Genomic DNA, 16,905 nt, shown 5'->3' on the forward strand with positions numbered 1-16,905 from the left:
AAAATTATTTTTTCTTTATCTTATCAGTGTGGATTACTGATTTCTGAGAATGTACTTGGATTAGCAACTCACTGTTGAAGACATAATCTCTAATCTTTTCTTCATGTTTGTTTTCACTTAAGGAAATATTTAAAAATTCTAAATATATATATATATATATATATATATATATATATATATATATATATATATATATATATATATATATATATATATATATATATATATATATATTAATACTCACCTACTCACCTAACAATACCACTTTTGGTTATTTAAAATAAAAGTTGATGAATTATCTCATTTTATGATCAAAACAAGACAAAAAAGGTATTCAACTTAATTTTACACATGCATGTTCTTACCAGTTGAAAGGCTTTCTAACTGCAACTTCTTCCATCCAGACATTGTTCACCATTTTGTAATCATTGAAGTAATCAAACATGTTCTCTGTTAGTGCTGTATGAAAACAGCTGCACATGCAAACTGTTTTCAGATGTACATGTGACATGTGGGTCAGCCTTTTCAGAGTATTTCTAATTTGCATATTACAAACACCACTTTCTAATTTCCATATAAGCACCCCTTTCTAATGTGCATGAAAGCACCAAAGAGGAATGCATGATACAACCGCAAACATGTATTTGCACAACAGCTTAGTGTCCAAACGTCTACATTTAACTGTTTATAGATTTTACATGTGTATTTAGCTGTATTAAAATATACGTTTTAGAGACATTAAAATAAATACAATAACATTTATCACTGAATGTCCTCAAAAGGTTAATAATGGTAGTATTGAGTTTGGACTACAGAGTGGTCTTATCACAACTGTTCTCTGTCTATATGAATGGGTAATTATAACTATAAATTATTGGTAACACTTTATTTGAAGGGGGGGTGAATAAGACTGTCATTACACTGTCATAAACATGACATAACACCTGTCATGAACATGAATAAGCCTTCATGAATATTTATGTCTGTTGTAATAAAGCATCATTCGGTAAATTATGACACTTTTATTACAAAGCTGACATTATTCAAAATGTCTTTGTTATGACAACTTGACATTAACCAAGAAATCATTACTGTTTAAACTTTACCTTTAATAACACAAATTTACCTAATTTTTAAAGTGCAATCAGTAATTCTTTTATAACAAATTTATATCAATAAATATAATACCGAATTTCAAAACCATAGTCATACGGTGACAAGCCTGTAGTCATTTACGCCTGTGAGGATGCAGTTCTTGGAGACCTGGATGATGGTGGAGCGTTTGAAGCAAAAACCTCACAGGGACTTGTTGAAGATCTGAGTGAAGATGGGATTTTGATTACCAGTGAGATTGATTTATGGATATTAAAGTAAACTGAGCTGGCTGGTAATCATTACAACCACGGCAGCTCAATCCTCCAGGAGGCATTTTAAATTTATTCCCAGTGATTTCAGGAGGATAAATTACACTTGGGGCTATAGCACCCAAGCCTGCCGCAATATGCAATTAATCAATTAATCACATGTTAAAGTGAAAATGAGCTCAATAATTTTCATTCTTATGTTTTTTGAAGGGGAATTTTCTTTAGAGACATCATAATTCATCTTATTTACAGTTTCAGCTGTTTGCATTTTTTAAATTTCCGTTTTATTTGATGCTTTTGGATGCCGTGTTTAACATATAACTTGCAAATAGTCTCAAAACAACAATATTTACTGAGGTAGTTTATCATCCAACAAGATCTGTTATCATGACAGACCTACTAACACCAGTTTTTTTTTCCCAGTTTTGTGCTCTGTAAAGATTTTATATTTGAATTAATTGGAATGTATTACTGGCGGTGGACTGATATTGTTTTTAATGACATGTTTATAATATACTTTTCTAGATATAAAAAGTTGAAAAGAGATAAATATCATTTCTTTTTCCAACTGTCTTAATAACATTAAATGTTTCCTATTTTTTGTCACTTGGGATCTCCAACATAGCTTTTTCCTAAATGCCAGAGGAATGAGTGGGAGAATCTTTGACTCCTCCTATTCAGAGGCTTAAATAAGAACGATTATCTTTCTTTCTTTCTAAAAGATATTTATAATATCCATAGCCTTGTATGATATTTAGTACACCTCAAATGTATTGCTCTCTTGCGTCTCTTGATATCAAGAAAATAATTGTGGACCTCCACGTGTCGGATTCACCCTTGAGTGCAATGTCCAAGTTTCTGCCAGTTTTCAGACATTTAATGCAAGTATACACAGCTTAGTAATGTCCAGCCATCATTTCATTCAGGAAAATTCAGAATTCTTTGTCCCGGAGAGGAATGTGTTTTGGTGTAAACTGTGTGTATGAACTCCAGAACAAAAACCAAAGTATCCCACGGAGATGTCGTCTGAAAACTGAAGCAGGAGTGTTGTTGTCTACAGTGGACACTTTTTACTTGGAAGCACGTTGGTGGAAAATAAAGCTGTTATTATAAGCTTTTATTTAATCCACAAAGTTAAAAAAAATAATAATTCTTTGTTAACATATGGTTCCACACAGGTGTGACGAGACCATCACCGAACTTCAGGTTCTCTGTCCATGTCCTGTGTTATCCCTCTTAAGCTGGCGTATTCATGCCCACAGGCTGCTTGTGACACCAGACCTCTGGGGGATTTTGACCAACAGTCCGCCTGTCTGTGATAAACAAAGGGCTCTGGCTTTAATGCATTTTAGGGCCACTCTTGTCCCTCCGCTTCTATCAGCTTAGCCACGCAGATTTAATCAGACATCCCTGTTTGTGTCGTCCTGTAAATGGTTTTTTCCCGAATTGAGGAGGCCCCCCCCCCCCCTCCCAGTCCTCCTCTTTGTCTCGACATGGCAGTGTCACCCAGAGATGTTTATTATAAGGGAGGGGGAGGGAGAGGTGGCCACAGCTGAGTAGATTAGCGTCTGTAGTGTGTGTGTGTGTGTTGGTGTCGTTGAAAAGGGAGGGGGATAATGGTATGTGAGGGTATCATTTGTAAGGGTCCTTCAGCTGTTGCTTCAGTGTCCCCCCCCCCCCACCCCTAACTTTTTTTTTTTTTTTTTGCCCATTATCGAGTTGTCTCGTGGGAAATGTGCATGACATGTTAGAAAAAAACGACACAACGTGTTTGGAAAGAAATATGGCTCCCTCCATAGCAGAGAAGCAAGGCCTCATTAACTTTTCCTAAAAGAAGGAAAAGACATCACAAACTTACAGTGTCTTGCTTGATTTGTTTTTATACAACATTCTCCGCCTTCTTGGCCTATTTACAAAATGCCGTGATGCCTGGTGGTGGCAACATCACACTGTTTTTAAAGACAAACCTCCAATAAAATAGTGAAGTCAATGTAACGTGACAGAATGTGAAAAAGTTCACTGAGTCTGAATGCTTTTGCGTGCAGTGAGTAATTTGTGATCCAATTCTCAAAGCTGTTGGACTGCGTTATGTAAACATACTTTTCTTTTGGTTTTGAATTGAAAGAATGTGATCTCCACAATTTCAGGGCAGACGCTATTACCTCAGACACACCACGCAGTTCACTGGTGCAATTCAAAAGACCAGACAGACACGAAGCGTTCAGTATAGATATTTAAAATACTTTATACAGCATAGAAATCTCTTGACACTCAAACCAATCCATTAAAAAAATCTTACAAAAGACCCCCGCATATCTGTAACAATCTCAGTTTCAAAAAGAAAAAGTAGTTACAAAGACATAAATTCAAATGGTGACATTACAGTTCAATTCATGCAACTTTTCAGTATTTAATAATAGAGAGGCAAAAAATTCCCTTGTGCCTGTGGAAGCCTTATCTTTTTTTTATTTTATTTTTTTTTATTTTGTAAAAAGGTCATTTCCATAAACATTTTTTAAAAATTCTTCCTATACTGAACTACTAACGTGAAGGGAACAGGGGCATTTAAGACAGCTATTTACAAAAAAAACAACGTTCACATCACGCTCAAAGAGCTCTTGGCAAAAACTCATCATTGCAGTTAAACACTTAAGACTATTGCACAAACTACAGCATTAAGACAAAGGGAGGTGAGTTACTTCTTTTGTGGTTGTTAGGTGACACGAGTAGCACTTGTTCCCACTTTAAATCCCTCAGTGTTTCAGTGAGGTGGTTAAGTTTAATAAGGCTTCTGATGCTCTATTTTATTTTACTGACTACAAACCGGTGTGTTCAGCTGTGAAATGATCCATAAGTATGACTTTCTCTGTTGATGAGTTAATACTTGTGTATAAAAAGATATGAAGTGTAATTCATCACTGATGGATAACGAGTTTATAAAAAAGTGAGCTTATGGTTCTACCGTTGGTCCCTATGTAGTTTTATTGTGTTAAATCTAAAGTCAGCACTTAGACACATCCTACACAGACAGGTGTGTCAGACCTGACTGTCACTACAGTATGCAAAAATGCACGATTAATGCAGTGAGGTAAAAGATAGTCAGCACATTTATTTCCTATAGGTTTTGGTATTTAGTAATAGTGCAGTGAGTTGTTTTTTTTTTTTTCCCCTCCCAGCAGTCCGGCTACAGTGCGAGCTGGCTGGAAGTCAGTGGCTATATTACACAGTTTCTACAGAGACAACAACATTTACACATGTAAAGTCAGGGTTAGGGTTAAGAGTCGGGTCCTGTTAGCTGGTGTGAATCAGTCTGCGGCTTGCTCTCAAACCAGATGAAGCAATATTGCAAAACAAAGTACTTCAAACTGTCTATATTACAGGGTTTTGTTTCTGTGTGTGTGTGTGTAGGTGTGAGTGTACGCATTAGTCGTCAAGGCCCGTATTACAAGACGTCCCAAGTTCACTGTGTGTCTAGGACACGGAGAGGATCCATTTCAAATCTCACCTTGACATTCTCAAGATGAGGTTTGTGTAATAACACAAGAGTATAGTGCTATGTAATAACACAATACTCTAGAGGTAAAATGGTACGTTTTCACCCTTTTCTTCCATGTTTTTTTTTTAATTAGGCATGGGCCGGTCACTACATTCAATGACTAACAAGGTTTGAATTTTTTCATCATATTTTTTTCCTACTGCTCAAAGTCCTTTTCTGGTCTTTCCTTCCTCCCCAACCTGTTGCTGAACAATGATGGTCAGCTGAGTACAAGAAGGCCTCTACAGATGTCCTTACTTTCAAGAAGATACAAATTCTGTAATTTGGAAGAATTTGCTGTTACAAAAAAAAAAAAAAAAAAAAAACCACCCCGAGTTACATAAAAAAAAACAAAAAGGGTGTGTTACCTGTTATTAGGTCAACAACTGCTGTTTGACAACTGCACTTGACAAGCAACAGTCAGCCTGTATAATTAACACCTTGACTAGAATGTAGTGTCTCTACTGAAGGTTATCGTACAGTGAGAATCTCATACCGGCCCATGTCTAGTTTTCATACTGAAGTGAAAAGTGGCTCAGTTGGAATAAAAGGGCAGTTCACAGTTCAAAAGGCCGCTCTGGAAGACCTCTCCAACTTTTACAAACTGTTGAGAGGGGCCCAAATGTTCCTTTCATTTTTTCCCCCAATCCCTCAGCAGAGGGTCTTCAGTGCACCTGAAGCACACATCAGAGTTTTCATTGGATAAGGAGGTGGAGAAACAACTTCCTCAATGAACTGTTCCGGTCGGAATGTAAAAGGCTGCAGTGGGACTTTCTTCTTGAGTCCTTTGGCCACAGAGGGAAGCTTGCTGCGATGTGTTGGGCTCTCAGGATCGCTGCTCGCGCTGTTGGATGGAGGGCTGAATGCCGAGTTGGGGTTAATTAGGCTAAAGGCAGACTTCAGTGGCATAAATGCTGAGCCTCCTGGCGGACTTCCAACACTGCTAGAGGGGCTTCCACTTGTGTCGGAGGAGCCACACCCATCCGATGACAAATTCTTCTTGGGCTGTGGGTTGGAAATCAGGACTGGGGGACTGGGGATGGTGGCCTTTTTCAAGTAAGAGGAGTCGGGCTGGAAGGCAGAGACGTGGCGTGGTGGTGACAGAGTCCCATTGGTCAGCTTGTACCAGGGTGTGGAAGGTGTGTCCTCAATTTGTTCGGCCTTCGAAAGGGAACCAAAAGAGTGCATGCCGATTGGTGACGGCGCTGGTGGAGCAGGGATGTTATGTTCTGGACTTGTGTTGACCGGCGGGAGAGTGGCCAAGCGCCTCCGCTGCTGTGGAGTGTTGGGGAAAAGGGGATGAATCTCGAGGTACTCCATGGATGATGATGCAACTGTGCCTGGAGGTGCCAGAGGTGACTTGCGATGTCCTACCGCTAACGCTCTTAGAATACCTGAAGAAAGAAAAGGTGTACCTTTAGTTCCCATGGCTGGAATTTTCTTGTACAATCTTTTTTTTTTTCTGTAGGTACTGTAGAGACAGGTGAACAATAAAAATAACACACCTGAACAACACATAATTTATGACCTGCGTGTCTAGGTAGTATGTCATCTCATTTATGTGACAGCATGCACTGAGCCAACGTAAAGAACTACCTGACTCAGTTTTAACCTCGTCAGTACTAGCCTATCCTTATTTCCGGGATCAAGAACACCTTATGGGCTTTCTCAGCGCTTCCCAAAGTTAAACAACTTGTAAAAAGGAGATTAAATTTTAGCTTTGCCCCAGGTGCTCACATGCCTCTTCACTTTACACACTTTTCTTCCAAATATAATTTCAGTGCAGCTTTATACAAATTTATATTCCTCAGTGCTACGCTGTCTCTCATTCATATTATGTCAGACATCAGAACAGTGTTTAGAGTAAAATAAAGTGCTTGTGCATTTGCAACACAAATGGCTGTAAGTTTGTCCAAGATGTTATTTTCAGGTAGATGGATGGATGGATGGACGGGTGAGAGGATATAGGAGGGGATGAAGGGTGGGTTGAAGAGGTAAGTGTGGTTGTGTGAGACAGGCGGTTGTACATGAAGATGCATGCTCAGTCAACCTACCCTATGTAAAAAAAATAGAAATAAAATCATGCAATCAATATCTTTTTTCATTTTTATGTGAATACAGTTTATTCATGCACATGTTTTGCATTAAATAGTACAAATCCTTACCTGTTTTGTGTTTCTTTTCCTTGTTCTGTCCTTTGCTAACAGCGAGATAGACGGGCGTCTGTTTTGGAGGGATGGTTAGTTTATCGACGTGCTTCCTCCACTGTGTTTGATAGTATTCTGTTTGTTGCTTCTCTAGCTTCTTTTTCTCCTGCATCTGCTTCTCCTACACACAAAAATGGTGCGGAAGATTCTCAGAACTGGCCACGCAGGTTTTTCAACTGTCTCAGAATTTAAAAAAAAAACAAAAAAACAAAACAAACAAAAAAAAAAATAAAAATACCTGCACTATGCAGAAAAGTTTAGATTGCTTCTCTGTGTTTCAGGCGTTAGCTACGACACACTCACCCGATACTCTTTGGAGAGCCTCTTCATTTTCTTGTTGAGAAGAAAATAGACAGCCAGAGTGTGGCAGGCACGGTTGGTGAGGACAGCGCTCAGCACTTCGCTGTGCTTGTACCCCATCTTCTCCGTCATATGAAGCAAAACTGCTTGATTTATTTCTTCAATGTGGATTCTTGGAAAAAAATAGAGGCCAGATTAGTGTTATCCTGTAACACTATGCTTACTGTCTGCACAGTTACTATCTGAACATGCAAATATTTTAAATGTGCAAGGCATTGGAAGTTCATGAAAACCCCACTCAGTTTTTGCATTTAGTTTTATGGACTACAGTTTGCTTTATTGGGATTTTTTATGATTGGCTGAAAAAAGGTAGAATATCTGCAAATATGTTGAAAAATGATTCTCAAATAAGCACTATTCAAGGGGCGCATTCATCCGAGAAACAGCCAAAACGCCCATCCTAACTCTGGTAGAACTGCACAGATCCACAGTTCATGTGGGAGAATGTGTAAGCAGAAAATCTATTAATTGTGCATTTCCATAAATCTAGCCTTTAGGAAAGTGAAATAACTTCTTGCTTTAATTTACCATCAAGCAGGTGACATAGCAAAAATGTGGAGCAGCATGTTTTGCATATAGAGCAAACAAAGGGTAACGTTTTGGATTATATGCAAATCATTTCATAGCAGAAAACACAGTGAACACAACGTGCTCACTGAAAAATTATAGTGACAGATCATGCTGCAGGGAGGCTTTTCTTTATGAGCACAGGAAAGTTTGTTGGGGTTTGAAGATGTGTGGTGCTAAATTCAGAGCACTTTTACTGAAGAAGAAGAACATAGTGCCCACACAATTACAGTGTACCTAAAAACAGGAAAATAAAAATGGGTACCCAGTTCTGAAGAACTGCAAAAAAGTGTGAATTGCCTGCACTCCCAAAATATATGAAGGTTTTAATGTGTGCAAACACATTAAAACCTTTGTATATTTTGGAGTGCTGGTTATTCACTTTTTTTTTCTTTTTTTTTTTGCAGTTCTACAAAAGAACCTGTAAGAGATTGCAGAAGATTGGGGAATGAATTTAACCTTTCAGTTAAGGTTAAATTAACTGCCTGTCCTAATCTGTAAAGATTCCTGACAGTTAAACATGTAATTACCTGTAACAATCAGTTTGTCTTTACATGGAAGTCAATGTTCATGTGTTCTCACACATGAACATTCTTCATGTGTGAGAATGACCTCTACTTAAATCTACATGAGAATTCTTGGAAAGACTTGAAATTTTGTGTGATGCTTTTCTTTCAGTCTGACTGAGCCTGATCTCTGTCGCACAAAGGAAAGGGCAAAACTGTCAGTCTCTACTTGCAGTGGAAAGCTAGTCCTACAAACTATATTAAATCTACAAACCATTTAATGCATAAGTGTTTATTCACAATATGTACTGATTTGTGTGTTGGCTTATCACAAAACATCTCTCCCCCTCAGAAGCACACTACAGTGGCTGTTATGTGACAGAATGTGAAAAGGCTTGCAAGGCACTGCATGTGTCCATGTGTACCTGCTGCGATAAGGTGCCCCTGTGTTCCTGTTGGCCAGCTGCAACCAGGAATCAGTCATCACTTGATGTATATTTGGGCGCCTGTGAGGGTCTGGCTCAAGAAGCTTCTTCAGCAGACAGATGGCAGCTGAAAGGAGAAAAAAAAAGAATAAATCATACTGTGTTGTCAACCGCTGCCTGTCCTAATCTGTGAAGATTCCTGACAGTTAAACATGTAATTACCTGTGACAATCAGTTTGTCTTTTTTACATGGAAGTCAAAACCAAAACCTTTCCTACTTGTTTTACACTCTCTTTATATTCCAATACAATGTCAGCACTCAATCTCCTCCTTCTTTTCACCGTGTTGTATTTCTAAGACTGAATCATCACGATAAGTAGTAGGTGGTGGGGCCAATCCTTCATTTGAATATTAGCACTGTCGTGACATGTAAAGAGTGACAAGCATCAATGCTTCCAGTGGTTTTGTTTTGATACTCGTTCCTCTAGTATTATCTGTACCCCCACCCTCTTCTACCTTAGAGAAATTCTTTTGAAATGCAACCGCATAATCTGTCGCTGCGCCAGGAAATTCTTCGGAAATATTTTTTCTGCTGGCAACAGCGGGTGTGTGCAACTCCATCTAGCCAATGATAATGATGAGAGTCGTTTTGTTTTTCTTTTTCCAAAGAAAGCACAGAGGGCCAATGAAAACAAGTTCAAGAAAACAATTAACAAAAACAAAGGTTTGTTTGATTAGCAGGTACCTACAATTGGCATTTATGATGCATTCAGTCTTTAGAAAATGTCAGTTACCAGTAGATAGGGTAGGAGGTAGAGGGTTCATTTCTTTGTCCACCATCTTCTGGTGCAGAGCTCGTAGACTAAAGGGCTCCACAGTGAAAGGGAGCGACCCGGTCAGCATTGCATACATATTGACTCCACTGTAAAACAAAAAGTGCATATTTAAAACTTTAGGTTGCAGTAAACAACAATAGGTGAATTCGTACTCTAAAGAATGAATGTGAACTTACATGGACCAAACATCCACCTTTGGGCCGTATTTCTTTCTGGACAGCAGCTCGGGAGCAGCGTAGGCTGGACTGCCGCACTGGGTGCTGAAAGGGTCAGAGTATCCCAATATGCCAGCGCAGTTACTGAGGCCAAAATCTAATAAGGAGTGGGAGGGAGAGTGTGGTAAGTGTCATTCTTAGGATTTTTTTGTTGTTTATATATCTCAGTTTTGCACAAACAGACAGAGCCAGATTAATGCCTCAGCGAAAGCTTATAAGCCTTTTAACAGGAGGTTTAGCTGTTCTTAACCCTTTACCTCGTTAAGGCTCCGATTGCACTCAGGGTGAGAAAATTTACAGTGACCATCCAGGCATCAGTAATAAATAGGTACATGATTACTATTAATTATTAATCCGTTATAGAGTACAGACTGTGCTTTTGGAAGAAAGGACAATTTGATAATGCCTTACCTATGAGTTTTATGTTGTCCTGCTCATCCAACAGGAGATTTTCTATCTTCAAATCTCTGCAAGACAAAAAGGGAGAGAAGAAATGTCACTGCCTGCAGTTTTTTTCTTTTTTGGGGGGGCTTTTTTTACAGTACATTGACAGGTAAGAAGGGTATGAGAGAGGAGAGAAAACATGCAGCAAAGGCCACCAGGCCGGGACTCAAACCCCTAACAGTCACATCGAGGACTAAGGCCTCTGTACTTGGGTTGTGCACTCTACCCACTGCGCCACTGCCGCACCCCACACAGTCAGTTTTTATGAAAGATGACAGAAGTCATTGTTATCTTAGCCACTAAAAAGATCAACATGATGCAATCTCTTGCACAACTGGGAATTTCTGAATTTGTACATCTTTTAAATGTAAGTTATTAAGGATGATAATCACTGTTTGGATTATTGCACGATGTTTGAATATCCAGTGCTTTTAGTTTATTTAAAGAAGTTCTTAGACACCCTTGAATGACAACTCGACAAGTACAAGTCGAGTTGTCACAGGTCTATCCTGTGCACATGAATACACAAGATCTGGATGATCTTGTGTATTCATGTGCACAGGATAGACCTAAGCCCCATGTTGAAAGCAATCTTTAGCACAAAAAAACAACACAGTACTTTCAGTCTTGGGAGAGCAGGCAGTTTCTGTGTCCATTGTCCTACCTGTGCACCACGCCAGCCCTGTGAAGGTGCTCGACGGCCAGCACCAGCTGCCGGATGTATTTCTGAGTCTCCCTCTCATCGAGGTGCTTCTTCTCGTAAATGTGGTTCATGAGGTTCCCTCCAGGACACAGCTCCATCACCAGGTAGTAGCTGTTCTCCGTCTCCAGGATGTCCAACAGCTGTGCAATGTTTGGATGCCGAATCATTTCCTGGATGAGGCCTTCCCTCCGCAGGTTCTTTGTCACGTATGAGTCCTTCTTGGCCTTCCGCTTGTCAATTACCTTAACCGCCACCTGAAAAAAAAAAAAAAAAAAAACAAGGGAAAGGGTAAGAGGATGAGGAGAGATTCTTATTGAAGCCTTGGCAGCTGCAGGTTGACTCTTAAACCCTGTGCCATATGTTGTAGTTAGCAAAAAGCACCCTCCTATATTAGTGTGTCTCTTAGGGTTAGATTTCAAGGAGGGTAACAGGTGATGACGCTACTTGATCTTTACTGCTGGGTACATAACTCGCCGCTGACCTCTCCCAAGCAGCTGCTCTTAGGGTGTGGAGTAATGCAATCCCCTTAAGAGGGGAGGCATGTGAGTGTGAGAGAGGTAACAGAATCGTAATAAAGTAAAGGGAAAGCAAACGTTATCCTTTGTGCTGAGAAGGTGCCAAAGTCAAATGGGCAGTTAAAGTTACCCCCCATTTGCTTTCCCGTTGCGTTAAAGTTAATCTCATTTGATAGGTTATGATGGAAGCAACACCAGTAGTAAAAGGTGCTACTCTTTGCCTTTCATTTCTCCTCTTAGAACGTTTTAATGGAAGACTGCTTGAGTTACTGTTAAGAAATCCTTGAAGTTGTCCTCATAAATGGAAAACGATGCGTCCTCTGTTCAACGGCAGATCCTTGTGGATAATTGCATTCAATAAAAATATTTCATTCTCTGCCTGAGCGTCTCCTTGTGTCCTGTCTAGACTGAGTTCAAGAACATGGTTGCCGTACATTACAAATCATCTCAAGGAGAGTGAGTCCACAGACGTGGACCAGCATGGCAAGTGGAACAAATCACCATGTCCATTAGCGACACAGTGCAACAGTGTCCTCTCTTTTCTCCTGCCCTTTGGCTTATTTTTACAACCATCCTTCAGCTCATTTTTATGCTCTGATAATTGATTCCCCTCTGAAGAACCTTTTTACAGTTACTAATTAAACCTGGCTTGCAGAAGAAACTCTTTGCGCATACCACGTGCCATCACTCGACAGTTAAAGATGGCCCATGTTTACACTTGGGGGAAATGTATGTGGCGGGTTAGGATCGGGGCTATGCATTTACATTAGTGCATATGAGAAGGGCGGGGTGGGATATCAAGGGGGAAGGGAGCATGCTGCCGGGGGGCTTTTGGGGGCTTCAGTTGTTTATCAGGCACCCCTCAGACAGAAAGGAGGGGTCTTGCAGGGGGAATGTGGAGGGGAAAGTGGGTTACATATATCAAAAACACACCCATGTGACCTCTCCTACCTCCCTGACCATGGTGACCCCATCGTTTTCCTCTCTTCACTTTTACATTCTCATGCCTAAATCTATATCGTCTTTCAAGTGATGCTAAAAAAGGGAATCTGGAGGACCTGATGCATTTCCTTCGCCCCGGCATACCCTCTTGGTTGGACAAACTTGCTGCCCTGCCCTCCCACCCTCCCTAACTGCTCTTGTTGGATGCCTTTATTCAAATGAAGAGCTGTGCTTGGTTGTGAGATTACCACTGTTTGCATCATCCTAAACAAAGAGAGTGGTGGGAAAAGGGGAGAGGAGAGGCGCTTTTTCTCCTCTGAGCAACAGAGCGAGCACCAACGGACAAACAGGGGGTCAAGATAATTACATGAATTTTCAACAATTTAATATCATGTTAGAGTACAGTGGTACAAACAGGTTTTACAGGTTGAAACATGCAGGAAACAGAAGAGGAGCTTGTTTTTCTTAGATGCAATTTTTTTCCTGGCAGTTCTCCAAAAAAAAAAAAGAAAAAAAAAATCTGAAGAGATGGAGACAAAGGCAACAACCGGCCAATGGTTGCCCATCTCAAACCCCTGCGCTTGCAGAATCCCAATGAGCCCTGCAGCCCATTTATCAACGAGGTCATTTCATATGCAAGTAGCGGCTTTGCTTCCTCATAGGCCAGACAATTTTGTTCTCCGTCCCTATCGCAGCCACGCGCGCCTGCAGAAGGTGAGATCACCAGCTGCAGCAGACAAAGCAGCGCACAAGTTGCCATCCAACGCCTCAGGAAAGCAGATGCTTTCCATTCCTCTGTTTGAGCCTTTCTCTCACACACAAACACGTAAGGTAAATATTGTCGGTGGAGCTTCGGTACTGTGCATGCACTGCACCTCGACAGCTGGCGATGCAACATGAGCTCATTAACAAAGGGAGAGCTGGCCACTTTCTCTGAGGTACAACTGATTAACTGAGCTGAGCAGTGGTACCACTGGGTTAACCCCTCTGACTATAAAGTCTTCTGTAATTATCTATCTGCTAAATTTATTTCTGTAATATTATTTATGATTTGACCCTTTTAAATGCCCATATACCACCAACAATACAACAGCATAAGAAAAAGCTCTTAAGACTTCCAATAGTATATATATATATATATATATATATATATATATATATATATGTTTGCACTGACAAGCCAAGAGAAACTGAAAACAGGCAAGCATTATATCTGACAACAAACATACAGATACATGCAATGAGATGTAACTTTCATCCACCACCATGCCTTACCTTTTCTCCCGTAAGAGTGTGAAGACCTTCTCTAACTTTTGCGAAAGACCCTTCTCCCAGCTTCCTCCCGATCAGGTAGGTCCCGACGCGCTTGGTGTGGTAAAAGTTCTTGAGGACGTCCGGGGCAGGACTGCCGAGGGAGCCCGAAAAGGTGCTCTCATCGTCGGCGCTGTCTGAGGTCTCGCCGTCGTGCGTCCTGTTGTCCGTTCCCATGTCGTGGTCCAAAACGGGCATCTCTATTGCCTTGTCTGAGGAGGGAGAAAAACACTTCGCACTCGACTCTCACCCACCTTAAAAGCAGGTATCCTATTAAACGCTTAACGTCCGGCAAATTAAGAGTGCTGGATCTTGCGCCACCTGTTCACCCAAACGCATCCAGCCAGTGCGCTCAGCAGTTTCCGAGACAACTGAATCCGCTTAGATTATTATGACATAAGGAGCATTTAAAAAAAAAGCCTATATCTGTCATGGAAAACTGACGCAACGTGTCTTATTAGCTACGCGAGAGTGTTTTCAGGTCGAGGATCAGAGCCAGGCTTCTAGGCTGTGTGCGCATCTCCTCTCACACGCGCGTCTCCTGTATGGTCTGAGACCCATGCAGCGTGTTTTTCAGTTTGAAGTGACTTTCCCGGTCCTGTAGATGGGCGTTCCCCTGGCCAGTGTGAGGGTGAAAAACAGAAACACCGTGATGGAAGCGGGGGTACTTTTCTATCCAATCAGCGCAGGGTGGGTGGAGTGTGTGTACGGACAACGGGGAACAACAAGTCTACCGGTACCACCGCCCCGCCGCTCCGCTGTGTGGGCTCACATTGTACATGTGCAGGAACAAAGAATGTATTTGTAACCCTGATAAGTGACTTGTTACAGAATCAACATTTGAGCTCATAGGGTTTGTAAAAAAATATATATACTAACATGTATTTGAGTTGGCATTTTAGTTATTGTAAGCATCTCTCTGTGCGTTAAGAATCCGCCCTTTTCATAATAATAAAAATAAATAAATAGTTTTTTTTTTTCAAGGTAGTTATAATCAATATTAAGCTTGAATTAAATTTAGCCTATCTATTTTGGATGTTTACTTGAGTTCAGCAGACAAACAGAGAATAATTTCACCTTGTTTACTTATGAGGTTCATCGGCCTAATTAACATTTTTAATCACCCAAAGGAGAACAGGGAGGGGCCACTAATCATAAGCTTCGGCCAAAAATAAATATTTTATTTTTTATAGTAAATCTAATCAGTCTCAAATACTTGAACGGTTGCTTTAATGACATTTTTATTGAATAAATAAATCTATTTATTTTATTTTCAAATGTTGTATATTATTACATTTTTTTTGTGTGTGTAGCTATGTTTTAATTTCGATCTTTAAACAGAATGGCTTTAGCAATTCTAAACCACATGCTGCTTTTTCCAAGACTGCTGGACCATGCTTTCTTGATAATTCACTCTAGACATAATAAAGATATGAAGCGTACAAAGTACGACATCTTTTGGAGACTTTTTGCACTACAATAAAATGCAGCGCAGACGTCTTGTTGAAATTCAATCTACATCCGTTTTGTAATTGTCTTGACACAAGAGCCTCAAGCATCTCATCGATTAGACCTGCATTAACCCTTCAAACAGAGCATTTGATCTTCCCACGGGGTAAAATGTGTTACAATTTCCTGCACGTCTGTTGTGTCTCATGTAGCTTTTTAAACACCTTACTCTAAGATGACTATTAAACAGGCAGACCTACTTTCAAAAGTAGATGAAGGCAAATTTTATAGAAGGAACAGTAAAAAAAAATAGATGCTTCCTGAGTTGAGAGTTAGATACTGATATTTACTGAATAAATCAAAGTTCTTGCTGTAAAAGCCATTATTACCCTGTTAAGTTGGATTTCAGGCTGCATGGGTAAAATATCCTTGTGGATTTTAAAAATAATTCTGTTTTTGAGTCACAGCTGTGAGGAGCATCCACAAAGACAGACCTTGTGTTGCAGGAACAGAGATTGCAAAATCGTTTGCATTCATGTCTGTGGGGAACTGTGGCAGCCATTTCTCCTGTAACAGTTTGGTTTCACAGCAAATACTGTGCCTTGTAAAATTCATTTTACATCTTGCATGTTGTAACTGCATACCTTGATGAATTGAATTGAATTTTTTTGTGATGAATCACGACAAATAGATGCAAAATTGTGAAGTGAAACAAATAGTAAACAAGATTTTCAAGTAAATTTTAGAAATAAAGGCGGCAAGAAAATTCATTCAATGCCTTTACTCTGATAGCTCTAAAATACAATCTAGTGTAATCTGCCATTCCAGAATGGCAGTGACTTTTTTTCACCCACCCTCAAATAGAGATTGGATCTCCTAAACATTCTACTAAAAGTTGTCAAGCAGATTTTCCCACTTGAGTTGTGAATCTTTCCCATATTAATAAAGAGTGTTTCTCTGACTACTACTGGCTGTTTCTCAGATTATTACTCTTCTTGCTTAGCCTGCCAAGTTTAGATGATCAACCATGTGATTATAGCTAAACAGTTTATACTAATGCACTATGAGTATAATTATTTCATGCTAAAAATGAGGCAGTGTACTTGAAGTTTACTTTTTCTGAACTAAACATTACAAACGTCAGAGCAGTATAGTGAAGTATTCTTGGCTTTTCTTGAAAATTATATAGATAAGGCTTAGACTAAGTACATTAATACTAAGGTTTACACCTATACTTTAATACTAAAACCTTTACTGTCATTCTTGGTATATTCCTATCAAGCTATTTATTTTTTTGGTTCTTAAAATATGCAGTTTTCTTGTACCTATTTTCACAAAGAAGGACTTCAGTTCTCAGCAGGAGACACTATATTGTTTTAATTTTTTAGGCAAATGCATACTTTTACCCCTAGCATTTTTGACAAATAAAAACTTGCCAAGTGAACTTACAATTAAACTATTAAAATTATTCATATTCTTTTCTTTTTTCAGGTAGCACAGTAAGTGGAAGCACCCTGCCACCTAGT

General features: G+C 39.7%; 1 protein-coding gene across 1 annotated transcript; it reads right to left on the minus strand.

The window, feature by feature from the left end:
* Positions 1 to 3,579: 3,579 nt before the first annotated feature.
* On the minus strand, positions 3,580 to 14,479 carry hunk (hormonally up-regulated Neu-associated kinase). Its single transcript, XM_015014927.1, has 9 exons — positions 13,895 to 14,479; positions 11,124 to 11,416; positions 10,427 to 10,482; positions 9,977 to 10,112; positions 9,759 to 9,886; positions 8,965 to 9,091; positions 7,410 to 7,578; positions 7,065 to 7,227; positions 3,580 to 6,293 (listed from the first exon to the last, which is right to left on the minus strand). Exons 1-9 carry the CDS (start codon positions 14,126 to 14,128, stop codon positions 5,551 to 5,553), a joined length of 2,049 nt encoding a protein of 682 aa, XP_014870413.1. The 5' UTR covers positions 14,129 to 14,479; the 3' UTR covers positions 3,580 to 5,550.
* Positions 14,480 to 16,905: the final 2,426 nt, after the last annotated feature.

This window comes from Poecilia latipinna, unplaced genomic scaffold (assembly GCF_001443285.1).
Source record: "Poecilia latipinna isolate Pla-1442-1.1 unplaced genomic scaffold, P_latipinna-1.0 Scaffold1861, whole genome shotgun sequence".
NCBI classification, from domain to species: Eukaryota; Metazoa; Chordata; class Actinopteri; order Cyprinodontiformes; family Poeciliidae; genus Poecilia; species Poecilia latipinna.

Coding starts and splice junctions, on each gene's coding strand:
- hunk (XM_015014927.1), bottom strand. CDS start 14,128: ATGCCCGTTTTGGACCACGACATGGGAACGGACAACAGGACGCACGAC. Junction 11,417..13,894: donor ACACTCTTACGGGAGAAAAG/GTAAGGCATGGT, acceptor TTTTTTTTTCAG/GTGGCGGTTAAGGTAATTGA. Junction 9,092..9,758: donor ACCTCCTACCCTATCTACTG/GTAACTGACATT, acceptor TTCTCCTTTCAG/CTGCCATCTGTCTGCTGAAG.